Source organism: Acanthochromis polyacanthus, chromosome 6 (genome assembly GCF_021347895.1).
Source record: "Acanthochromis polyacanthus isolate Apoly-LR-REF ecotype Palm Island chromosome 6, KAUST_Apoly_ChrSc, whole genome shotgun sequence".
NCBI lineage: Eukaryota > Metazoa > Chordata > Actinopteri > Pomacentridae > Acanthochromis > Acanthochromis polyacanthus.
The window spans coordinates 23,713,278-23,741,201 of record NC_067118.1 but is presented as its reverse complement, the minus strand read 5'-3'; the positions used below and the strand labels follow the sequence as shown (position 1 = coordinate 23,741,201).

Genomic DNA, 27,924 nt, shown 5'->3' with positions numbered 1-27,924 from the left:
TATATTTAAATCTGCACAGTTTACTGACATTGCTTTACACAAGTTCTGGGTGATGAGATCCATCAAAAATCTCTCCCACAGCCGCTCAGGGCCGACAGTTTCACAGACATCATAATTCAGATTTTCAGTTACATTTGTGAGGTCACAGGGTTCATGGAAACACAAACTGGAATAGAAAAACCCATACTGTAAGGTCAGACCAGTCCCGTCTCATCACACTCATAAACTCCCCTGCTGACGTCACACGGACTCGACCTGAGCACGAAGCGGTTCAGAGTCGGCCAGCAGTTTGGCACATAAACCTCTGATTATTGCACACAGCCCTGACAGGAAATCAAAACAGTCACAAATGAAAATCCAGGACCAGATTCACACAACCTGAAGATCATGAAGTTTCTGTTACTTTCTAACAGTAATCTTAATAAAAGTAAAGTTAGTTACTGCTTCTAAGGTCAACTCTGTAAATGAATTATGGAACACTTTGGGAAATGTGCTCATTCACTCCACTTATCACACCTGTAAACTCTCTATTATTGTCACATTGTATGCCGTCCTTTTAATTCATACTAGCTTGTTGCTGAAACTATTTCTTGTTTAGTGACTGCGCATCTGGACGATTGAAAAGTAAAACCACTAGGGGGCAGATTAGGGCCTGATCATTTCTAACCAGAAACAAAATATCTTCCTTGTAAACTTTTGATTTTGTGCAATGTAAACACTCCAGGAAGTTACAGTAAAACCTGTACCATCTACGATAGACTGGACATAAAAGATGGTCGTAGCTACCAGTGATGTCACCCATTAGTTTGTAGACACTTTTTGGATTTTGCCCATCACCATGTCTGTTTCTGCAACTTGACAAGATGGGCAAGGTGTGGTACTATACACACCTATGTGGTATGGTATGTACAAGGTAGCCACACACTAAAGAATTCTATACTTTTTCATCTACTTTACACTAAATGGGACCATACCCTGCAAAATAAACCCCATGCTGTATAGTAGGAGACTTGAAACTAGCAACTAAGACCATAAACTCATTAGGAAAATGTTCACTGAGGTAATAAATCAAATGAGAATTAGGGTCATTTCCTCATAGACTTTTATATAATTCTATTTGTGATTAGAGGCGTCGCCCCCTTTTGGCTGTTATTAAGAATGCAGTCTTAAGGCACTTTCAGACCTGAAGGCCACGTGCATCTTTAAAGTACAGTCCATGGCAGCAACAGGTCAATGGGTTGTGAGCCAGACAACCCACAACTGCTTCTTTCTGCTCTGGTTGTATGCTGAATGGCAACTTGTGGATGTGTAGGATTAATTTGGTAGCTTGTGCACATGCTATTCTCTAAAAATTGCAGGGCACACAGAGACAGCCATGAAGCGTCCTAGTTCATAGGATATCAGCAGTGTAGGAGGAGTTACAAGATGTATTTTTGGACAGAGACAGTCTACCTGCTGTTGTTAAGCGAAACTATCTACATTTAAAGAATCTTATAAGATAGGAGAATGAGCGCATTTCCCTCAATGCTGAACAAGTGTTAAGGGAAAATAAATTAATAAAAAATAACATAAAGTAAAAGTTGGCAACATCTCAAGAAAGTTTGATTATATGTTAATAATCTTATTTCCCTTTTCAGAATTCTCTTTGGTGTGGAAGGTCTGGCCTCAGAGGTTCTGGCAAACCAGCATGGACAGATGAAACTAGCTAAGATGCATTGTTAGCTAGCTGCATGCTTCACAGATTATTTTTATGTTTTTATTTATTTATTATGACCTGTAACCAGAACAAACACGGCCAGTTATCTGACTCTGGTTTAGCTTGGCAAAATCAGATATTTGTACAGTATACAACAGAAGTGAGCACACCACTTAAATGTTGAATATTTCCAAACTGCGACACCACTCAATAACTGTATTATTTCTAAGTACAACAGTAGAGTGTTTACGTTAATGAAAAATCAAAATTAAATACTTTAGAAAGACTACAATGTAACTGATTAATCTGATTGTGAGACTTAACACAAATGGAAAAGGGTGTAGGATGATCATTGACAAACTAAAAATCTGTGGAAACTCATTTGCAGCAGCAATCAGGCAGACACTGTGTGAAGGACAATTCATAATGTCAGCTTCTATGGATGGCATCCAAGATTTTGGGGAAAAAAAGCTTACTTGCTCTTTGGCACAAAACTGCAAGATTAAAATTTGTTTAAAGACAAGTCTGGTGAATATTCCTTGCAATATTCCTGTATAACTTTGATGTGACCATGATAAATTGGCTCGGCTCAGACGGGACCCAGTATTTTTGGCACAAGCCTGGTGGGGACTACCACAGTGAATGCATAGCCCTGACAGTGAAGCACAGAGGTGGGAGGGTGATATGAATGAGTTTGCATCTAAAATAAAGGTGGACATCTACATGAAAAATATTAATCACAGTATTGAAAGGTATACTGATTTTTGTTGCACTGAGTTGTAGCTTTGTAGCCATTATTTTTAATACAGTTAGTTTTTTGTACATCAGAGCAAATATCGCACTGTTCAGCAGAAATAATGCAGTTATTAGGAGGTAATATAATTTTAATCATTTGACATTTCAGTGGTTCTGCCCACGATTGTACTCACTTCTGTTTAACACTGTACCTGAAGGGCATCTCTTCCTCTGAGATGTGTTTGTAAAAAAGAAAAGCTTGCACTGTGAAAAGATACAGGACGGCAACGTTTGCACTTATGACACTTAAAGCAATCCTGGAAATGCTTGTTCTGTGCTAATCAGGAGTTAGCATGCTAGGTTTAGACTGCAGTAGTAGTGTATGCTAACAGTTGATTGTACAATAACATCTATGCACACACACAGGCATAGCAGGATGTTGGTGAAAAGCAGAAATAATCTACTCAAGGCAAAAAATAAAGGATAAAGTATATCAAAACTACTATGATTATAAAATATACTATAGATTGTCCACAAACCAAAGTTACACGATATCTTTGGCTAATCACTACTGACATGTTAGTATCAAACTTTCTCTTTCTTGCAATGACCACAGAGACACACACACACACACACACACACACACACACACACACACACACACACACACACACACACACACACACACACACACACACACACACACACACACACACACACACATGTTTTAGAAAAAGAAATCCTCATTTGACCCCAACTATGAAAACCATCCTCAGGATTTCAATTCCTCCAAACTCTTCTGGCAAAATATGAAAATAAACAGACATTTTCTCCTATTTAACAAAATTGCATTGAACAGTTATTTCATCATGACATTAAACCCTGATTAATGTTTCTCTGATTACACCGACCACCCGCTTCTCTCAAAGTTGCCTGTAATCATAGTGGCTCACAGCAGCCCTTGTGATAACAAGATAAAAGAAACATGAGTATTTGTCATCAATGCGATCCATGATATTGATACTGATGCTCTCTGATTTGAAAAATGACCTGAATGCCACCACTGAAGATCTGACAGTCTGGATAAAAATGTCATTAATAGATTAAAAATTGCCATTGTTTGGTTAAACTTGCTGCTGACATCTCATTTTATAACTAACATTGTGTAATGATATGCACCAAGTGTCTTTCTGTTCAGTGGGCACACTTCGTCAGATTTCCATGTTGTATTTTCACAAACGAAAAAAAAATTGTTTGCATCCTTGTCGAGAGTTATATAAAAAAAGTAACAACTACTGTTATGTCTGTATATTAAATGAGATGGTTAGCTTAGCGAAGACTGGAAACTGGAAAACAGCTGGATTAGTTTATCCAGCACGTAAGATATAGTTTTTTGATAATTCAGTTTTTGTTCAAGATGTTCATTAGTGGCCCTTTGTCGTAATGCCTTTACATTTGGACAACAGCAGGCAAGGAGTTTCCTCGTTTACATTCTTTATGCTAAGCTAAGCCTAAATACCTCTCAACAAGAAAGAGAATAGGTGAATATTTCCCAAACCATTTCTTTAAAGTATAATATGAACAATGTACATATTGTACAATAAAGATATCTCTAATTTATTTTGTCTGGCATCAAAGGCCAGTCTTTATTTGCTAATAGAGCTTCAATGTTTAGCCAATTAATTGACTATTTAATTGAATGAAAATTTTGATAAACAAATAATAATTTAATATTTTTCAAGGAACAATTTGCAATTTCCAGCTACTCAATCATCAGAATTTGTTGATCTTCTGTGTCTCATTTAAAGATTATGATGTGAATATTTTAGCAACTGTTGCCGGTCAAAGCATGCACTTTGAAGATGACATTCTGACTTTTCTGCAATATTATATATATATATATATTTTTACTGTATTATCATTTTCTTAAGAAAATAACCTGCTGATTATGACCTGGATATTAACATTCATTCAGCGGTCCTGTTGTTGCATTGTGTCTGAGAGCCCCAGTTTATTTTTTTTCATGATCAATTGCTCTAAAATGTAAAAGAAACTGCAAAAACAAATTGCCCACAATTTTCCAGTATCCAGGATGCCATCTTTTTAAAATGCATGTTTGAACCAACCAACGGTCCTGAACCCAAAATATTCAGAAGAAAAAACGGTAAATCTTCACATCTGATCAGGGAAAGTTTGTTTATACTTTAAAAATCCTTAAAATGATTGTTCATTTTTAAATAGTAAAAGATAAAGTTTTGTTCAATCGAGTGATCGATCAGTAGATTAATCCTTGCAGCCCTAGAACCAAATGAAAATATTGCAATACAGAAACTCAGCTGCAGACAGTACTGAATGGAGACGTGTCAGACCTCTCCATAGAGCCTGGTTTGTTTACACTCCAAGTCTGTGTGAGTGTACAGAGATTAAAACTGAAAACCACTGAGGAGAAACCAGCGAATGTGTTGGATTTAGAGACTGCTTGATCATAAAAGTGCAGAAAACCCCGAATAAGCAACAGCGAGCAGAGCTTTATAATGTCATAGACTGGACATTTGATGGCACAGAGACAAAGGCAGTTGACCAGAAAAGGAGATGGAGACACTTTCCACAAAGGCAACACAACCACTGGTGTGATATTTGATGCCACTCACAGGCGGTCTGGTGTGTGAAGAATGTGACCGCTCCATCCAGTTATAGAATCTGTTACAGTCTGGAGCTCATGCAGCACTTTAAGTCCTTTTACTCATACAAACCCACAGGAAGTCACCTCGAAAGCAGGATGTCGTTGGATTAGAGGCTTTTTTGAGACAGCAGTGTTGGTTTACACTGGGCTCAGGTTGAATCCGTTCCTCTAGGGTTGGTAAGATTGTTACGCTTTCCTGCAGATAGCTTCTTCCCTTCTGAGCCCCAGATTCATTTTAGGAGCTCTGACTCTTCAACAAAAGAAAATTAGACCTTCCTCTCAGACAGTAAAATTCACAGCTGAGATCCAGATTCACTAAGATTGGGGTACGAGTCCAATTTATTGTATTTTTGCAGTTCATGTTCAGCTCAGATCTTTCTTTCTGATTACCTGGTTGGTCTGTGTGATGGAAATTTATTCATCTTGGACTGCATACAGAGCAACGTGGAGGATCGCTAGTATTGCTAAACCCGCTGAGAGTCTTCATCCATTTTTATTTTCGCTTTGTATGGAGACTAAGTTTGACTTTCTTAGGCTACATTCAAACGAATGTGTTACATCTGCTAAATGTAGCAGAAAGGATGACTTTCGGAAATGCTGCTGCTCCATTTTAGTTGAAAATATCTAGAAGTCTGTTTTTGTCTGGACGGGCAGAACTCTAGACTTTTGGAAACTTTGATGCAGAGACCCATCTTCACTTTCTGATTGGGTTTAATCAGTCACTATTTGTCTCTTCCTAATTTGTCACGCTTCTATCCCATGGCTGTTTCCCTGAAGAGAACAGTTTAATCTTGTCATTGATCCAATCACTTAAGGAAATCTCCCGCTACTGTTGTTCCTCTGATGTATTTTCTACAACTAAGCAAACAACCCTCTGCCTCTTGTTTGCAATGATATGTGTATTCTCAGTTTACAAGAATGACTAAGTGACATCTATTTTCAGGTGTGTTAGCATTAGGGCTGGACCCCAATATCTGAATATTTGGTCGTTGTGATGGTATCCAGATATTAATTTTGACATCCGAATACTTGGATCTTGACAACCTCGCACCCCCACTGTATCACGCAGACCTACCAACCCTGACATGACGCTTCACTTTGCCTGTGTTAGTAAACAGAAAAAAACAAGCAGAAAATGTGTATATCCATGCTAATGCTATGCCAATACTGTCAGACTCCGATGATGAACACCGTGTGAAGCAAGATCAAAGTTCTTGAAAATGCGCCTCACTCAGAGTCCCAGAAGCCATAGCATAGGTAGTCTATATTATCCTGCTGCTAAAAAATAGAAAAGAAGAATGAATCCTGGAAGACTCGTCTCCATTATTTCTAAAGTAACACCAGCGACTGTCTGACCAATAAGGATCTGGTCGGTTGAGAGTATGTTGACCAACCAATCAACCAGCCAGCCTGAACATAATTGACCTACAATGAGACTACCTGATTAAATTAATTAGGTTACATAACTATCGTGGTTTGCAAATTAGTCAGAAAACAGAAGTCCTGCAAGAAAATAAGATAATTAGCTTGGGAGCTCATGCTGCATGTACATCTTGTTGGCTGCTGCCATTATCAGTTTCCTTTTTGTAAATAGCATGTCCAACTATCAAAAAACAATTTTTGGTGAGTGCCTGCCAACCTTTTGCAATAAGTGATTTAACACTGAAATAGATATAATGCTAGATTAAACAAACACTAAAATATTGCACCTGTACTGTCACTGTTAATAGTGTTCTTAGGAAACCATTTGCCTTCTAGTTAGTACAAGGCTCTTTGGAGGAATGCAGCAATCATTCTGTCTTTGATTTGTTTAGTTGGTGTGTATTGATTGACACAGCTGGAATCTGCTGTAGTGAATGAGAAGCAGCAGCTCAAGAGGACTGACAGTGGCCATCTTGAATTGTCCAAAGGCATCCTTTTGAATCACCACCTTCCTTCCCACATGACATGACCCCTGCTTGAATGCTTTTCATATTATGTTTGTTTCATGACATCTGTAAAGTGCAGTTGGGAGGTTTGATGTACATTGCTGTCAGAAGTCTAGAATGCTGTCATGAGATTAGATAACTTCAGCCATGCAACCACTTAAAGCTGGAACTATAGCATCTGTTGTCTTTAAGAGATCTCTGATCTACTACAATATTCACCAGCAGTTGTCTTGCTAAGTGTTGCAGATTGGTTCCATGATAATGCAATTTCCACTGTATGACTGAGAGATGCATGGTCATAATTGGTGCCTTAATTGGTCTCATCTTTCTTAGTTGGTCGTTTTAGTATTGCAGTCCACTGTTTTCACCACACAAACATTTAATGAATCTGGACCTGAGTGATAAGTTAGCTTTCCCCTGCAGGAACTTGGGGCAAATGGTTACAGTAATGGAAACAACCCTGTAACTGACCTTTCAAGGCCTTTCTGTTGCCATTGCGATGTAGGATTTTGCAACTTTGACCACAAGTTAACACCAAAACAATGAGGTTGGAACATGTAAAGGTTAAAGCCACCCTAAAAGTTCCTGCAGTGCAAAGCGGCATATAGATTGGAGGTTTCAGTCACCTGTATTTCCATCAGACAGTAGTAACTGATAGCAGAGGGCTGGGACAGAGCTGACTGTCACTCTCCACTCGTGTCCCGTGAGTCAGCAGCTCCTCCACCGTCGTCCAATCATCAAGCAGCTTGCTGTTCCTCAGTCGGTTCTGCTTCATGTGGCTCAACTCCAGCACTGTCTGAGATGACAGTGACCCTTGAATTCCCCCAACTGGGTCCTCCCCTCCTCCTCCTCGCCTCTCTCGGTGTTGCCGTGACAACGCCAGGTGACGCCTCCTCTCCGTCCGGCTCCAGTATCGTCCAGCCCATCGACCATCCTCCCCTTCCTCCTCTCCTTCTCTCCCCCCATCTCTTCGCACCTCCTCATCTGTTGTGACTTCACTGCGTTCCCTGGCCAGTCGGTAAGCTCGGGCTCTGAGTAGCTGATTCCTAACCGACTTCTGATTCGACAGTCTGGAGCGTGGTGATGGTGGTGAACGAGAGCTATGCTGCGGGGCTCCAAGCGTACTGTAGAGAGGACCACAGGAACCTTTAGATTTGCTGGTGTGATTCCCAAGAGTCTGAAAGCCACGCCAGTCTGATGCTCCACTGGAGCCAGATCCAGGACTCTTAGAGAGGGAGTCCTCCTCCCGGCTTCGGCTTGATCTCTGGTTGCTTCTCAGTGTGTTTTGATGATTGGTCAGACTGGTTCTGTCTATGCTGAGTTGAGCAGTGGGGTGACAGTTACTGGGGTAGCTGGCCCTGCTCCTTGGCCCCAGTGTGTTACTGCTGTTACCTGTTTGGCTGTTCTGGAGAGGGTTTCTCAGAGTGTTTGGATCCGTCATGTTGGGGTGACTGGCCCTGCGACGCCGCTGTCCTTCACTCAGATCTGTTATGGTCCGACTCCTTCCTGGAGCCTCTGTTGTCCCACTTCCTCCCTGCTGCTGCTGTTCCAACCACAGCGCCCTCCGCTGGCAAGGCTCAGTGCGACAACCTACAGACAGAGAGACATTATCAGGCTTTAAAAGTTTTTAAGGGGTTCTGGAGGTTGTATATCTGAAAATTGCAGTTTTGTGTTAAAGTGTGTTGGCGGAAAAATGAACTTTGCAAAATGCTATAGGTGCTGAACCTGTTGGCGGCAGTAACGCAGCATTTCATTGTTTTTTTTAACTAAACCAGAAATGGTAAAGCACCATGTTTCCATATAAGTCCATAGACTTCATGCACATAAAATCATTGTTCTGTACTTAAGCAATAACTCTAACTGAAGCTGTTGTAATCTACTTGCAATAAATAATGCCTTTCAGATGGCAGCCAGTGGCACAGGAACTGCACTTGTATACTATTTGTTCTTTGCTGAATTTCTGTAGTTTGCTTCATCATGTGGTATTTTATTTTTGGACAGGGGGAATTTACAGATACACAAAAGTGTATTGTAAAACTGTAGGAAGTGTATACCAAGATAATACCTAAAAGTCTATCCCTCAGTATCTACTTCAAGTGTAAAGACTGATAACTGGACTATATCGAGTAAAAGTCTATTCTCGCTGACTTTGTCGAGAATCTAGAGTCAGTGGCCTTGAATAGATGGTTTATTCTTTTATAGAGTTTTTTCTCACCGATGGAAGGTGAGGGAGGTGAACAGTGACGAGGTAAAGTTGGACTCCTCTCAGCTCTGTGGAAGTGAACCGTTGTGGTCGTGCTGTTGCCCACAGTGCAGCGGGATGCCTGCGGCCTTCCTGGGTGGGTCATTGGAGTAGTCTCAGGGATGGACTCCAAATCCCAGCGCCCTCTCTGCTCTCGAGGGGAGTGGCCTGAGCGGAGGTGGTGAGCCTGTCGGTGAGCGTGGTTGCCATGAATCTTGTGCAACCTCCGGTGTTCCCCAGTGCTGACACTGTGGAAACCCGAGTCACTGGGTTCAGAGGAGATCAGGGACTCAGAGGAAGAGGAGGAGCCTTGGGAAGAAGCGGTGTGGCCTGGGAGTGATGACATGGCATCTGTCTCGGCTTCGGAGAACGCCACCCTGTGGTGTGGGCTGTCAGGACCACAGCCTAAACCACTGTCGAGCTCGCTGAGGGGAAGATAGCCAAGATGACGATCAGACCTCCAGGAAGGACGATAGTCAGACTAAAGAGAAAGGAAAGATAAAAATAGGGAGATTTTGAAGGGTAGAAAGAGGGCACATAAGGGATAGAAAACACTAGGCAGTTTTCCGCTGTAGGAACTTGGTGCAGGTGTAAGGTGATGTAAATGTTTACAGGAACAGCTTAATAATTGGCCACATCAGTCTTCCTATTTCCATTGTAAAATCTGACAGCTTATTAAGGATATAACTCCAGTTAGGTAAGCATGTAGGAATTACAATAATGATGCTTTCTTACAGTATGTTAGCTTGAATGACTCATTTTATGTTGTCCTGCTACTGGATGCAGATATCGATACTGCAGAACCAAATGCTGCCTGTTCTTCTCTCTAAGTTTCACCAGTCGGTGTCAAGCCCCACAGAGCAGTTTTTCAGGGATGGTTAGAAGTTCCTACCATAAAGTAGGCATATTTCTCCCCTTAAAACAGCCTTATATAAAAGAAGGTTTACAGAGGCAATTCTTGGAACATGAAAAACGGTTTGAGGAGCCCTTAAATGGACCACAAGTTTCTGCAGTGGAAAATATATTACTTAAACCAACTACCTGTCTTGGGAAATTCTTAGGCGTCACCTCTTCTGCGCTGTAGCAGCCAATAAGACAGCTCTCTGAGTTTGGCTGGTATGGCAACATTTCTGGACCCTACAATAGAAACAAAGATCAGAAGAGAAAGAGTGTAAATCAGTTACTTTTGCACTGTATAGATGTCCATCCATCTGTTCATCCACCATCCATTCATCCATCCTCATCTTTAGCGTATCCAGTCGATTTTAGGGGCAGCAGATTAAACTAGACAACTCTCTCTGAGGCAACAATTTCCAGTTCCTCCTTGAGGCATTCCAAGCCCCGATGGGGTATGTGTTCTACCTTGAGGTCTCTTCCCAGTTTCCCAGAAAACCTCCAAAGTAAAACATCCGGGAACCATCCAAATCAGATGCCCAAACCAACTTAGCTGGCTTCTTTCCACACAAAGGTGTTGCGGCTCCACTTTGAGCTCCATCCGGAGGTCCGAGCTCCTAGCCTATCTCGAGGCTGAATCTAGCAACTCTAGGGAAGAAACTTATTTCAGCTGCATGTATCCACAGTCCCATTCTGTCAGTCACTACCCGGAGCTCGTGACCATAGGTGAGGAGTAGAACAAATACTAAGTGGTAAATCGAGAACTTTTGTTTCTGGATCAGGTTCCCTTTGACACCCCTAAGGTACAGTCCAACATCTGCCTGTCCGGCTCACACTCCATGTTCTTTCCATTCGTGAATTAGACCCCAAGGTACTTAAATTCCTTCACTTGCTGCAAGTCATCCACTAACCCACAGAATAATAATAGTAGAGGAGTATCATCAAGAATAGAATATCTCACCTGGTAGTCCAGCCTGTCCAGGTGGTCTAGGCTGTAGGAGACGCTGGGCAGGTAGTTGTTACCTGGGTGCTGCTCATCTGATGGTCTGGGCAGGTAGCCATTGGGTGGATAGACATCAGGGGACATCATCATGTGGCTATTGGCAGGGTATAGGTCAGGCGACACAGTCATGTGACCATAGTAAGGCCTGTGTAGTGGAAGAGATCATGTTTTGTATGAAGGTGATGTCAAAAATCATGTTGAGTTGTTTATTGTGCGGAAATGGAAAATGGTATGATTAACCCATGACTGTACAAATGTAAATTCTGTTATGAATATTTGTAGTCTTTGTCATGTGCATAATCGTACCATGGAGTGCACTGACCACTGACTCAGCAGACAAAAAAAAAGCTTCAGCTCACAAATATTTATGAGACTCACTACAACATGAGGCTGACCTTGCAAACTGAACTTCAGTCCAAACCCTTAAGAAAAAAACTTCCATATTGTCATTGCGTGTGCGTGCGTGTTTGCGCGTGCATGTGTGAGATTATCTGCAAAAAAAGCCGCGCGACACAAGTGGTACTCAAAATATTTCGCCAAGGTTGGCAGGTCTACATCTTTTATGTTTTGACAACCTATATCTAATGAGTTATTTGTTGCTGGAAGTCTGAATCTGTGAATATCTTTCCAACTTTATCAAACTTGGGGCCACAACCACCCAAGGAGTGGTATATTTAATTTTGAAAAGAGCATTTAGCCATACTTAAAGCTTTAATTGCTTTATTAACACAAAACTAAGAATTTTGTATTGTTTTATGATCACAGGTTCTGTCTGAAAAGATGTGGCATCATTTTAAACAGTGAAACCATACTAATAAAATGTAATGGCCAACCAGTGTGTAATACTGGATTCTGCAAAAACATAAACAACTGAATGCAGAATACTGTACAAAGAAATTCTCTACAGATATTTTTCCCATCTAAATCTTTTCTTAACACGAATGTATTAACTTATTTATGTGTGTATATGAATGTATTTACTGACTTATTTATTTAGTACCGTTAACATATCTGAGTGAGTTTTTCTTTAGATAGGCAAAGGTCATTTATTGATCACATATAGGCTATTAAATAAATGATATTTAAAAAATAAAAGCATTTAAAATACTATTAAACCACTTATGCATTTATTGAGTCACTAAAATACTGTAGAGTCTACGGCCACATTAGTCTGACTATAATCATCCTCTGGTAAATTCACAACCATGTACCTTTACCCTTACCAAAGGGACTTCAGGAGATGATTAGATGATGATAAACTGTGACCTGCTGGTTGGGTTCTCTCTGTTCTCATGTTTCTTACATGTTGATCTCCTGATGCTGCCTTACTTCTGCTAGTCTATGAGCAACAGAAAACACAGTTTGTCCTGTACCTATTGCCAGGGGTTCCAGTCTTCCAGCCTGTGCTTTTGAAAACGTTTTTGCTTCTTTGGATGTGGTGGAGTTTTGGGTGTAGACATTTTTAAACACGCGGGAGCAGGCAGCGTCTGTAACCAGGAAACAACACAGCTTCCTTGCAGAGCTTAAATTCTTCAGTCACCAGGTCCTCACAGCGATCTGGTCGCAAACGGGTCGGAACCGAGGATGTTTTGCCCCGACCCAGCTTTGAACCAAAGAACCTGCTCAGTCTGTTTGAAGAAACAGGACCGGCAAACAGAGAAGTGTCGGGTCCTCGCTACATAGGTCTAAGGAAGATGAAACTGGCTGCCCTTAATATTTCCTGTGTTTTATTTTGTTTATTATGCAGTTTTGATGCGTGTGTGACAGACGTGTATGGGACATTTATGAAAATACGGAACAATTTGCGTCCCATATTGAATTAATACGGGACGCTACAATTAATTGTCAAATTAAGGACGAGTCCGTATTTTAAGGGACGGGTGGCAACCATATTCACCACTGTAACGGATTTTCTCCTTTGGTTTCACATACCAAAGTATGTGAGGACCTCCTGTCGGACTTTTCCAGTGAGTACACAGCCGCTGAGCGTAAGTCTATGACGCTGAGTGAACATCACGCGACCTAAAGCAAGGGAACCTATTGGTTGTTGCTTCTTCTCCTGCAGTTCTGTTTGCGTAAAACCCACACTAGCTCATTACTGCCACACCTGGTCACCGCGATTACAGGCTGGCTTAAATATGCGCGAATCATGCCGCTTACGGTAAAAATAGACTTATTAACCAACTAATCGATGAACAAAATAGTTGACAACTATTTTAATAATTGATTTTAATCGATTAAATCGATTAGTTGTTTAGCTCCATCTTCTCCCATTCCAAAAGTCTTACCCTGATCCTGGACTTCTACCATATTTGAACCTGACACAATTTTTTATCAAACTTTTATTCTTTTGCATTGCAGTCTAAGATATTACCCTTGTCCCAACTTTTTGCCTCTCCTAAGCCATAATAAGGACTTCAGTCAGCTGAGCATAAACTCTGACTATAGTCCTGTCCAGTTTACAAAAATACAAGTCTTTACCCAGTTTGTTAACCTCTGTCTTAACTTCCAGTCAGTCTTCCAACATTTGATATCATTTGAAAAATTTTCCCTTTATTTCCCAAATTCTCATATTTATACCATTAAATCCACATTTTGCACCATCATCAAATGTTTACTCCTGTTTGAACTTATTCAGTTCACAATTTTACCAAAATTTAATTTGCTGATTTCATTCCTATCCTATATCCTATACCTTATGTCTTACCACAGGTAGTCTGCATCTTTTGCTGAAGTTTTCTTTTTCCACTTACAAGCCTTTTATCTGTTATCCAATGATTTACCAGGTCAGAAGACTTTGCCCTGGACCTGTAAGCTACTCCAAACATTATTTTTTTAATCTCAGCCTTTTTTCCCTTTTCTGTATTTCTACCCTGATACTACCTTGCTGTGAACAAACCATTTTGTGGAAGTAGAATCTAATTCCACTCTTTTATACATCTGTTAGCTGTGTAAACAATTTACAAGCCTTTATGAAGTGCACAACTTTATTTGAAGCCAGCAGTTCATTCCAGTGCTAAACCCCATTCTTCAGTCTCCAGCCTTTTCAAAGCTTCGTCTTAATCTAAAGCCCCTTTAGACATCCTCTCCTTTTCATCAGTCTGTCAGCATCAAATGAATCCATTGTTTCTTGTCTGAATGAGCACCTTGGTGAGGCAATTTTACTCTTTAGATCAGAACTTGGGAAAAGGTTTTATCCACATTTCAACAACCAATATCGGTCCATTAATATCCCACAGGCCAAGTGATGGATGTAATCCAGGTTTTGATTAAGCTGAGCTGAATGTAGTTTCTAGCTGTTTGTAGGAGTCTTTGCTCTGAGTTTATTAAATAGCTACATGATCAGACAGCAGCAGGATCAATATGAGAATCTCCGAAGCAAAAAGTTGCAGCTGTAACCCTAACCCTGCACATGTGGAACATCAGAAGTAATTTCATTAATTATTTATCCAATGAATATTTCCCGATATGGAGACAAGATTGGCCAGGACGTAATAGTAAATCACAGTGTACTTTTCTTCAGGCAAAGTCACAACTGTACTCAATTCACTTGTTGCGTAGCAGCCATCTTACTCCATCATAGGTTCACATCGAGTTATTTTTTTTTATTATGAAAATTTTCCTGCAATATTTGCACCAGTGGCATTATTGTACGTGTGGATGCTTCTCATAGCAACATATAATTTTAATAATGACAGTGCTTTTTATTGTATCATAGGTTGTTATCGATAAATTATCACACGTGGACAAACTTTTCAGTGTTATGAATCATAAATTCACAAGGTTCTTAGTTATTTGGACAATTTCATAAGTTGCTGTTAGTTCTGATTAAGTCTTTTGTTTATTAGTACACTATTGTGTGCTCTATATCACTGGATGTTCTGTCCAATCTGTAGAACAAATACGGTACCTTGGCTCATTCCGCCACTGCCTTGAGTATGTCTGAATGAAGCCACAAGGAACACATTTAAGTCTGAATGACAAAATGATCAAATTAATGAAACAGCAACGTGACATATCGCATGTCTGAAGTGGGATTCAGACTGGGCCTGCCTTGGTGCACCAGAGTTGCGTGTCATCAGCTGACACTCTCAACACAACTCTTTGCCCCAGCGGTACCTACCCTGCTCCGTAGCCGTCTCCCTGACCTTCCTCGCCCTCCATCAGTCCCATGGCTCTCAGGGCCTCCCAGTGTCTTTCTGTCGGGACGCTGCACTCGATCGCACAGTGGGACCGTCGCCTCCTGTGACCCCGCCCCCTTTTCCCCTCCACCTGCATAGTGATTGGTTGGCCATACTCATCCACAAAGTGCAGCTCCTCCCTGTGTCGGTGATGGGAAGGTTCATGAGTCTTAGCCTGTGGAAAGGGTACAAGAAAAGCTGAGGTAATGCTTTTCTGCAGTTTCAAAAGCACATGTCACACTGAAGTAGTTTGTAGGTGTATTTTCACTGAAGCCATTTGGCTCCACCTGTGAGACTTTATTTCATGTATCCTCAAAGATTTAGCTTTTAAGAAAAGGTCAGTGCAGGATGATTTGAAGATCTGAGGTGTTCAATATGATCGTGCCTCTGCTGTAAAACTTTGCAGTATTTTCTGCAGTATTGATAAAGGATAGAAGCAGGATGAGTGCACAGTGGAAAAGTGGGAGTTTGGCCTCCAACACAAGGTCAGTCTGTTCTTTTGATCTAACTTTTTTGGCGTGCCTGACTACAATTGTGTTACATAATGTGGCATATGATTCACTCTGTCTTTATATAAAAAGATAAAAATTGAGCCTCTTTGCATAATACCAGGAGAGAAGAGCATGTAGGTTTCTCTTCCAGCTGATTTCAGTGATTATTTCCTCGCATCATTATTTCCTCTGGCTGAAGGTGTGTTAATTAGTGGGAACAGCTGCTGTAGTGTTGAACTGGAATCTGTGACAAGAGTGTAAGAGTGCGGATGTGTTTTCTATGAACACATGAATGACTTTTTAATCTCAAAATTTTGACTTTTAATCTCAATATTTTAATTTCATATACGAAACATTTTGATTCAGAGAATAAAACATAGTTTTTAATCAGATCTATTTGTCCTTTAGTCGTAATTTTTACATTTATTTCAAAATTTTAAATGTAATGCTAGTTATGACAACATTGTAGCTGTGAGAAGAAGCAAAAAAACGACAGTGCATATTTGCAATGTATATCATTACACAGTATAAAACATAAAAAGTCTACAGAATCAATTAAATCACTAAATGAATCACCTAAAATTAGAAAAAAACAAACACGTCATAGAGTGAAAGGCAGTGAGAGCCTCCTTTATCTGCTTGTTAAATCTGATGTACAGTAGTTGCCATTTCTGGATCCAAACACTCTTTCAGATCCCAAAAACAAACAAGCTGTGAGGCACAGTTAAGCCATTTTCACTGCAAGAACTGCTATTCAGGGCTGTGCTGGGGAACAAAACAGTTCCTAATCAAGGGTAGGTGCTTCTGAGTGGCCTCAAAAACTGCTGTGCAAGTCTCACTGGCGATTTCTCAAACTTGAAAAAGGACAATGAGCACCATATTCTCTAGCCCTTCATATCCTTGTCCAGCAGCTGTCTTCTGCTCTCTCACAATGCTATCAACAATGTAAAATTCACCACATTTATTTTCTTCCAAAAAAAAAAACATTCCCATAAATGCGAAAGCCACCTAATGCTCCTTATTTCAGCAAGCCTCTGGTGACTCGATCAGTTTCAGCTGAGAGTCATCTGAATGCTGCTGAAGTCTGAGTTTCCCACAAAGGAGTGGACATTGCCACAAATCCGATAAGTCTGACTGATGATCAAAAAACAGAGAAAAAATGGAAAAATAAAGTTAAAAAAAAAACAACAGAGCAGACTCTGAAATGTTTCTTCTTCAGTGTACATGTTGGAACTTGTGTTTTACAATGACTGATTATTTCCAGGTTTACATGAAAACTGAGAATTTGATGTGCTCTCAGACCTCTGCATCCCATGACCACAACCTGCTGATGAGAATGGGCACTGTAAAAAAAAAAAAAAAAAAAAAAATCTCTAAAAACGCTGTAAAACCTGGCAGCAAAAAACAAACAAACAAATAATACATAAAAAATTTTGAAATACTATATCATTCAAAAACTGTAGAAGTGGTGAAAATGATGGCGAATGTCTGTCAACTAATGTTATTTTTTTAGCAGATTTAGTTACAGTAAAACAGTGTAATTATAGTATCAGACATAGAAGAACAAATTACAATTCGGGAAATACATTTGCTGTGTCCATTAGGTGTAGGTTTGGCATGATTTTTATAATTTTTTAAATTAAATTAATAGATTTTTTGTGTGATTTTTACTAGTTCGTATGTGTAATTCAACTAAACAGGGAAATCTGTAAAATAGGAAAAAAAACTGTCCAAAAAATACTGTCACAAACTGTTGAAAGTACAGCTATTTTTGAGTGTATGTGTCCTAATGTGCACAAAACAAAGCAAAGCAACCAGGTATGCATAATTAATAATTACCTGCTTCATGTTGTAGGTAGAATAGTCCCGTGTTATCAGCCTTTTTTGTTTTGTGGTTGCCAGTATTATTTGTGTTTTTACTAAATTAAAATCACATTTTATACATATTCTGTTGATGGTGGCGAAAAAAAAAACGATCACCATGAACTGGCTTAAGCCCTACCCACCCACTGTTGCCCAATAGAAACAAAAACTGCAACATGTCTACCTGATGGAGTGTTTAACAGCCCAACTACAACTCAAAATGGATTTCTTTTAAGAAGACGCTCACATATCTCCACATTTTTCAGTTCGTAGTCTTAAAGTCAATTTGTGTTCCTCCCTCTGTATGTAGGTGACTCTTTGTAACTTTCTGCACCTTTTTTTAAAAAAAAATTATTTATTTATTTTTTATTTTTTATTTTTTTATCTGAGCCCCATCTCAACACTTATGTTAATTGCCTGTGATTTTGCAGTTGTTGGCAATGAAGTTCCACCAAAAAAATCACATTTTAACTGATCAAGTCAAGTCACTGTAATTTATATACTACATATGCTGATCACCGATCGAAGCAGCAAAAACATCAACTATAACACCTGTCAACTATGTTACAAAAAGTCCTGCAATTATATATGACCCCACAGGACCCACAGAATTCACTGCCACCATCCTAGTGCCACAGGATTTCCCCAGAGGTCCTGTCTCCATGCCCCACTGGGTCAGAGGAGTTTTAGCAGCATAAAGGAGACCAACTCAATATTAGGCAGGTGGTCATAATGTCACGCCTGATCGGTATATATAGTACATTTAGAGCAAACGACATTGAGCCAAAGTGCGGTCTAACAGAGAAGGAAGAATAATGTTCCAAGTTTACATTGCAAATTTAATTTAAAGGTTAAGAACATATGGTATTCATTATATAAATGTATCTGACTAATTTAAAAATTATGGCTAATACCCTGTGATATAATGCTTGGAAAATCCAACAAAAACCCAGCAAAGCCAAAATTCTCACTGAGCAGCACATTGGCAACAGTGGATCATCGTCTCCATTAAGCCAGAAGAGCTGAGACAAACTAGGGACGCAAGTTCAAAATGTGAGCATGTCACCATTCTGTCATCGGGAATAAGAAAGGACAGCTCGCGCCCTGAAGGACAGTCAGTCATTTAGGGCTGCTGAGTCAAGTGATGACAGAACTACAGTGTAATGGTGGAGGCTTGTGTTATAACATCACATGTGAAAGTTGAGATGCAGCCAAGTTAAAGAGACGCAGCACGATGTAGGTCAGGATCCAGGCCTCTGGAAGCCCCCGGACCAGCACTGGAGTCTCTCAGTGCGAGTCCCGGGGCCACCACACATGCAGTCTGACACACACAACAATGCAAAAGGGGCACACAAGCACAGATACACGCAGGTTCATACATGTGGAAACTGGCTTCACACATGCAGCAACATGCACACAGTGACACACAGAGCAGTCAGAGAGTGATGTGCTGTACCCTGGAGAAGTGTGTTGCGCTCCACTGCACTCTGACAGTAACACGGACTGATCTCTCTCTCTCCCCCTCTTCATCCAGCCGTCGCTCTCTCGCGCTTGTTTGTGATGCTTTGACTCAATTTTCAGCAAGTCTCAAAGTGCAAAACTCTGCAGAATGCGACACTTCTCAGTCTCAGCACAAAATCATTTAACGGGCAAAAAGGAAATTTAAAAAAAAACCTGCAGCAGAATACTGGATTTCAGTTGCTGCAATTCAAAATATCAGATTCCACTTTAAAAATAAAGACTCCTGACCCTGGATCTGCATTCAATGAAGTGTGCATGATGAATGGAAGAGACACAGAAAGCCCTCTGTACTCAGTTTCTGGACATTTTCTTTTCTCGTGTCACATTTTTACTCACTGCTCATTTTTCACTGCATGTAAAGTCCTGCCCCCTATGGAAACAGTATATAGTATATGGAAAAAGTAATAGTTTAACAACTTGTTAAACTATTCACAATCTTTTTGACTTTTTTTTACAACCTCAACAAACCCTGCTTTTTTCACACGACTCTTAATGTCAACTTTTGAAAGGGGTTTCACCATTCAGAATGTATCTTCTAACAACTTGTTCCTTTCTATTCCATGTTTTCTACCATGCTGCAATCTGCAGTTCAGGAGAAAACTCAGATTTAAAAAAAAAAAAAAATGTATACAATCTGGGACAAAAGTTTTATTTTTGGCCTATTTTGAAAAACGTGGCATGTAGAATAAAGCAGTTTTGCTGAAATGTCACAATTGTAAGCTTAGATTTAGTTACATTTTTTTGACATTTTAGCTCAAGGAATGTCACAAAGTTGAAAATCTGACAGTTCTTTCTTTTTTTTATTTTATAAATTTTAACTCGCCCACGGGTTTTAGGTTACAGAGGGTTGAATATTGTACCAACAGTTGTGGTGGTGGTGGCTCTGGTTCAGGTTAACCGGCTGGATCCTCTGTTCAGAAAGCTGATTCTGTTTTCTTTCACACATATAGAACTTCTCTTTGGAGCAGTGATTGTTTATATTCTGTTTTACCACAAGCTGTTGGCTGATATATGCATTTTAATCTGAGCTCACTTCACATTATGAACAACATCTTCAAGCATCAGTAACTATTTTTAATAGTGTCTCTACAAGTTTGTAAATGCCCCAGTTTTATAGACAGTCGCCATCTGACCAAATCAGAATTGTTTCTGTAGCATTATAATATTATCAAGCTCTACTCAGATTTTAAGAAGGCTGGTTTGATGGGCCGTTGTGCTGCATAAATAACATGATGTAATGTTCACATCATGAAAAAATCATCTTCAGGTTGGTTTGAAAGGGTTAGAGAATATCTTGTCGACCCTAAAATGAAGGCCATATTGACTAGGTTCTTTCATTAATGCATCTTCTTTAAGTCAGAGATCTTTACTTGAAGTGGTGTTTTTTTTATAGACTATTCGTACTGACAGATTCAGAAATATTCAGGAAGAAAATAGACTGTGAGCTGTGTGATTTGTGCAAAGTGGAAAGTGAGTCACATTTTCTTTTGTATAACACAAAGAGTGTCAGTTTTTTTATGAAATGATTGGAACAAACTGAGATATTCTGCTGTGGAAATGGCTGCTTTATCCTCCGATTTCTGCTGGCTATAATTATTAATCCATATTTGGTCAGTGATTTGAATGAATGAATTTTTTTTTCTTTTTTGTTGTGCAGACTGGTCTTAGCTGCGTTCACCAATTGAGATTTTCCAGTCCTGAACATATAAAATGTACTGTACAACAACCACAGGCAGCAGAGCCATTCGCCCTGCGTGCACCACCACCCATTTATGTCAAACTGTCAATCTCCATACAGTCACATGAAGCGTCCTGCTCTGCTGCCTCACATTCTGCCGTCCTCACATCAGACACTAATCGTACAAGTGTGGTTGTCCGCTCTCTTTCTCGTTGCAGCGCTGTCAGCACAAACATTTACATGAAGCTTTAGCCACCATGAAAGAAGATCCCTGTTGATCCTCTCTGAGACCAAACTTCAGCGTTCGCCAGTTTAAGTACTTTATGTTTGAACATCTACAAGTGTGTTCTTTAGTTGAAGCATTTGCTGTGGTTACCAGGTTGAATTATTGAGCTTTAAACTGATGAATCAGGTGGGAATAAGCTGCAATCACGCTAGAGAAGAAGTAATGCATGAAATTAGTGGAAGAAACCACAGATATACTGATCCAGTTGGAAATCACGTACAAGCTGATGCTGGATTCAAACAGGTGTTTTTTAAAGTGGAAATTAAGTACAAATAATGAAAAATACCAAATGATCACTTCTTGGTAGTCAGCTCCAGCTAGTATGATCTGATTGATAGCTCACTCACGGATTAGTTTGTTGTAGACTTGCATCTAAAGTTACAGCTACGGAATGAATTTTTATTTAAATTTTTATAAATATTTATGAAACCAGGCATGTCACACTCAGATTAGCAACCTCGTTTTGAAGGGACACCTGCAGGATAGCGGCGTTAAAGTTTCAGAAAGGACAGCACAATATCAGTCACACAAATTAACCAAAAAAAATGGTAAAATGAATAAAAGTTCATCCATGCATCAATTTTCTAACCACTTATGTGGGTCTGAGTTGCAGGGGCATAATCTTAAGCAGAGCTGCCAAGGCCTCCATCTTAGCCTCCACTTCCTCCAGCTCTTCAGGGGGTACCTCCAAGCGAGGCACCTAATGAAATGTCCAAATAACCTCAGCTGGCTCCTTAGAACACAGCAGAGGCAACGACTACACTCCAAACTCCATATGTCCAAGCTACTGATCTCTAAGGCTGAATCCAGAATCTCATTTTCCCCCCTTTGTATCCCATTCCTCCCTATCACTGCTAGAGTTCATGAGGGTCAGAAGAGAGTTTTGCCGTCCGACTCAGCTCCCTCTTTCCCATAGCGGTCCAGTATGACATCTGCATTAACTCTGATGTTGCACCATTCAATCTGTCCATCTCACACTTCATTTGAACATCACTCCTGAGCAAGATTCCAAGATACATTAAACTCCTTTGCCCTGGGCAGCAACTTACCCTCAACCCACAGGGAGCAATTCACCAATTTTTGAGGCGCTTGTCCCAGCTGTTTCACACATGGCTGCAAACCAAATACTGAAGGTCATGATCTGACGAAGCAACAGAACTGTATCATCTGCAAAAAGCAGACAAGCTGGTCCACCACTTCATGGCCGGGACCGACTCAGTATTGCTTCGAGTCAGTTATTGTGCCTATCCATAAATGTCGTAACATAACAGGAGACAAATCTCATTTTTCTGAGGGTTTTAATGTCAAAACTACCACTATTGTCTATCTGCCTAGCAAACAACCATCTGGAATCATGTTAATGTTCCCTTGAAACCCCATAATGAAGTATGCAGAGATGCAAATCACCATCTCTTGTCAGAAGTTTGTGAATTGTGAGAAAAGCCTTGAGTTGAGATGACAGGCTTTGTATTCAGATTCCACCTTAAAAGATGTTCATATGATCTTTTGGTCAGATCACCCACCCTGAGCTGAGGGTAGTTTATTGAATATATCTGGAAAATGCTCTGCATGAAACAGTGTCATCAGCATAACAATGAAGAGGTGACGTTGTGCAGTGACGTAATTATTATTAGCACAGAACCTTGAGGTATTAAAACAGTAAAAATGAAAGGAAATTGTGTTACTCTCTTTATGAATCCTCTCCACTCAGTAAATTCTGCATACGTGAGCAAAATATTATGGTTTGGCTTTGCCGCTACAACAAGTCTCTATTTATGAGACTGTTTGTAGATATTTATTGCTGCAGTCTGGTTTTGTTGTTTTATTTTTTGCATTAGTACATTCAGTCTTACTTGTGTGTCCAGTTATAGCCCATCATCATCAGTTTCTCTCAGCCAGTGCCTATTTGTTTTCCGCTCTCTCCTCTATGTTGTGTGTAGATTGAAATATGTACTGACTGCCTGTGACCATGCTGCAATTCATGTCTCGTGTGTTTATGCAGAGATCGGGTCACCTCAGCAGCCATCACATCCAGTTATGACCTCCCATCTCTGTCGCTGCCTGTTTCCACTCAGAGTCCACTGTTTTTTTTGTGTGTGTGTGTGTGTGTGTGTGTGTGTGTGTGTGTGTGTGTGTGTGTGTGTGTGTGTGTGTGTGTGTGTGTGTGTGTGTGTGTGTGTGTGTGTGTGTGTGTGTGTGTGTGTGTGTGTGTACGTGCACTTCATGCAGTCATCTATTAAGGTGTGTGTGTTTACAGTGCATCAGAGATGAAACCACCTCAGACGTGGGAGATAATCGTATGTTCTGGAGATGAACACGTGCCAGAAAACATTCACCCTGTCACAGATTGTTCGGCTCTGCACCACTGAAAAGCACGTCCAAGTTGAGCCTTTTGATCGTCGAGGCGTTTAGCCAGGAGACGCTGAATGAAAACGTGGCTAAGCTAAAAGCTCGGCACTGACAGCAATTACTGAGATGTGGCTTTGCACTGCAACAAGCAGAGAGAAGCACGGAGGAGCACTCAGTCAGCGACACAAACAAACACTTTCCAAGAAAAACTTCCAATGATGGATGCATCTGTAGAAGTGAAGCTGGTGCACATTCTTGTTCGGCTTTGTACAGATACAATAATGGAGTTTTAAAACAACGGCCTTCTTTCTTTTCTCTCTCTCTCTCTCTTTCTCTCTGTGACACACACACACGTCTTGTTTGCAGGTTTTCATTGCAGAATCAGATCTGTAGACAAGCCACATAGGGGCGAATACATCGACCTATATTTTTAACCAAGACACTTACAAAACATTGTTGGCAACAAACTCCCCAATAAAGGGGAGTATAATTAGGTTAATTATAAGATAATAAGTGTCTGCTCTAGATGAACAGCAAACTAAACTGTCAAATATAAGAATATACGTGTGTGTGTGTGTGTGTGTGTGTGTGTGTGTGTGTGTGTGTGTGTGTGTGTGTGTGTGTGTGTGTGTGTGTGTGTGTGTGTGTGTGTGTGTGTGTGTGTGTGTGAGCGTGCGTGCGTGCCTATATATTATGTATCTGTAATATGCAGTGTGTTTTGAAAATGTTTTTGCAAAAGTCAGAGGTGAAAATTTATTGCATGACTCATCAAAGCCTCTGATTATATATTATTACGTCTGAATCCTAAAATCTGTTGGTGAGGTTGAAAGACATGATTTTAAAAATTACCAAAATGACACAAACAGACAAATCTGGGGGGGAAATTATCCAATTCTTAACTTTCTTCTGGTCAATAAACTACTTCTCAGTGACATGTTGAAAAAATATTTAACCTGTTCTTACAATTGTGATGTCACCAAAGTCACTTTTCCTACATGTCTAATTTTAAGAAAACAAAAAACAATAATAGGCCATTTGTACTGGAGTTGGTTAAAAAAAATTGTAAAAAACTTCTGCACTACTCGGTGAAGAGAGGACATGACTTTGTAGACCGAAAGGAACATAAAACACTAGAACAAAACAATAAAGCAGAACAGCAAAGAGTATACAACTGAATGAGTCAGCAAGTTGTCGGTAGACACATTCAGCATGGTAAAATATCTTTCTAGAGTTGATGTCCAGAGTCGTTTGGAAAACAGAGTTTGGAGAGGTTTTAAAAATGTACACTGTAAAATATCTGTAAAATAACTAGTATATGGAGACCCTATTATATTTTCCATTATTAGTAGCACCTGTGGGCAATAAAAACAATCTTTTATATGCTGATTCCACTTTTTCAAAGAAATATACTTTTTTTTCCTTCATTTTTATGGTATTACAACCGTGTCATTCTGCACCAAAGACATTTTGCATTTCTTCTAGCCATGGTTCTTCATTTTCCGTAGAGAGGCAGGACTTAATATTGCAATGAAAAATGAGCCCGCAGTGAGTAAAATGTCATGGGAGAAAAATCACCCAGAAAACTGCTTGGAGCTCAAAGGGTTTTCAGTCCAATCCTTGACATTTTTTCCACAAGTTCAAGTCCTCTTGTTGTCACATAAAAAAAACACATGAAACATATGAAATTTAGCAACATATAGCACTGATAAGCAAAACGTTTGGCAATGTGAAGTGGGCAGGTGCTGAGCTAAATTCATGTCGACAAAACTGAGGCAACTACCAAGGAGAATGAAGGAATATATTACACTGTCACTGAATTCACAAACACAAGAAAACCTCATCCATGTCTTTTGGTTCTTCCCACTTCAACCACTAAAATGGAAGAACAGCTCATCACTGTGTTCTCCAACAGCCCAAGTTGTAGAACTGCGCTCAAAACTCATTGTTTAGTGATTCGCCTAGTGATGCAATGGACTAGCCCCTTACTTGCACATTATAAATAGTGTATATTTAAATGTTCTTAATGTTCTTTAGCATTACTTGAAATGCTTCTGGTGAACCTGGGGATGCTGTGCAAAGACTATTGATGCTATGGCCTAGTTGTGGAATGCTAGTGACCAGCCTAAGGATGCAACAGACCTTGCCTTAGCCTCAGAAGGATAGGAATAATCGTTGCTAGCCTAGGAATGCTAGTGACTGGTCAAGTATTGCTAGTTGCGACCCTTTGGATGCAACAGACTAGTCTAGAGATAGTAGGTGCCAGCCAAGGGATGCTTATGACTAGTAAAAGAATAATAGTGACTATATTATGTGTGCTACAGACTAGCCTAGGCACAATGGTTGCCAGACTTGTTGGTAGCCAAGGGATACTAATGACTAGTCAAAAAATGGCTGCTTCAAACTAACCTAGGATGATAGGCGCTAACCTTTGGATGTTCACGATGATTAAAGTATCCTTGTAACGAGACTTTTGAATCTATAGAAGACCCTAGCGGTCTTGTTGCTGGCCTTAGAGATGTTACAGACTAGCCTTGTGATGCTAGTTTTTTAGACCGCGAAAATGCTACTGAACAAACTAGTATCCCTAAATGGAGACGGTGTTTCAACAACTTGCTGTAACGCTATAAACTTTGCAATGTGAAAAAAACTTAAAGCAGGAGGCAAATGAGTCTGGTAGGAAAGTGGTTAGGAAGGCTTAGTCAACCCAGCAGAACATCAGTTCAGACAAAAATCTCAGGCCTGATTTCTCATCATATTGTCGGGAGGAAGAAACAGGAATATATATATGGCTAAAGTTCTACAGTTCGAGGCCGACTTTTACGAAGCCTGAGCCTGTGTGTGCCACCTGTAGAGATTAAATTAGAGACTGGAAGCTGCTGCCAAAGTAGCTTCTACAACTCCCTCCATTATAGGTCTGAATACTTCATTTTTTCAGTTTTTGACTTTTGAAATAGGTTTTCACTTCACTGATTTTGAATTATCTAGTGTTAGCTGGCTGGAAAAAGTGAATCTGCAGCACAATAAAGTGAGGAGTTCTGACCTTCTGCATGCAGCTTTTATGCTTTTTTGCTGCCTTTTTTTCTGCTTTCTTTGACTCTTTGCACACACACACACACACACACACACCACAACAACACACACACACAACACACACCACACACACACACACACACACACAGATAATAGCCTTCAGCCTTCAGTCATCAGAGCCTTTGCCTCTGCCATTGTCTGGGCTCACTGGTACTATATGGGTTACAGATGAGTGTGTATGGTGTGTGTGTCGGCATGTCTACAGCGATCTAGCAGAGAGCCGCATCATCACAGCCACTATCACATCTCATAGTTCCATCCTACCTCCTTGTTTCCCTCACCCCACAAACACACTGCACCACCAGAGGCTTACTCACCTTGGTTCGAGTGAGACGACAACCCATTCTGCCTTTTCCTTTGACAAGTCAGGAGAGAAAGATGGAGAAGAGTGAAGGTGGGAAGAAGGAAAATAGGTGAGAAAGCAGGGTGGAGAGATTAAACGAAAGAAAACTGCAGAGGAGAGGAAGGAAAACAAGGATTTAAAAGAAGGAGAAAAAGAGAGTGAGAGAATAGAGTTTGTTGAGGCTCATCTGTCCACCAGCTCACATCTCCAAACTCTGATAACCCAGTTAATCAGCTGTCATCCTGCACTGCCGAGGAAACTACAGCTCCCATGATGCTCAGGTGTAAACAGCAGCAGCAGTAGTTGCTGGCTGCAGGTCCATCGCATTAAACCCCTCTCTCTTCGAAATCAGAAAACAACACAGACGAGTGAATTACAGCAGCAGCGGCACAGAGAGGGGCGAGCGAGGCAGGCCAGCCACTGAGAGAAAACGAGAGAGAGAGAGATGAAGGTGTGAGGAGCAGAGCCGTCCTCATCTGGCAGTTTCTTCTTCTTTCTTTAGCCTCCCTGTTTGTCTCTCTCTCTCTCTCTCTCTCTCTCTCTCTCTCTCTCTCTCTCTCTTTCTCTCTCTCTCCTGCATCTCTGCTTCTGCCGGCCAATCACAGAGCCCGGATGCAGGAGGAGAGGAGGCGGATGCTCTGATTGGCCACTGAAGCATCCATTCAGGGTTTTTCTCTCCTTCACCACTCTTTTCCTCACCCTGTCTGTCTCAAATGACTTCCTCCCCACTGCACTTACCCTCTTTTTCTGCCCACATCCGCAACTGATACTGATTTTCTGTGTTTGGGATGTGTGTTTAGGTTTGAAAACCCGTGCGTCACCATGTGATTCGAGATCTTCTCTTCTAAAAGGAGACGTTTTGTATTCAGTTGTGAATCCGATACGCAGTTACTGTGGGTATAGGTACACATTGCTGTACTGCTGCTGTTCTCTCGTAAAGA

General features: G+C 40.4%; 1 protein-coding gene across 1 annotated transcript; it reads right to left on the bottom strand.

Annotated features, from left to right (window-relative positions):
* Window positions 1-27,510, bottom strand: LOC110961900 (uncharacterized). Its single transcript, XM_022209695.2, has 6 exons — window positions 26,958-27,510; window positions 15,305-15,537; window positions 11,140-11,326; window positions 10,326-10,421; window positions 9,258-9,765; window positions 1-8,632 (listed from the first exon to the last, which is right to left on the bottom strand). The coding sequence occupies exons 1-6, from the start codon at window positions 26,982-26,984 to the stop codon at window positions 7,680-7,682; spliced, it is 2,004 nt and encodes a 667-aa protein (XP_022065387.1). The 5' UTR covers window positions 26,985-27,510; the 3' UTR covers window positions 1-7,679.
* Between the last annotated feature and the right edge of the window lie 414 nt (window positions 27,511-27,924).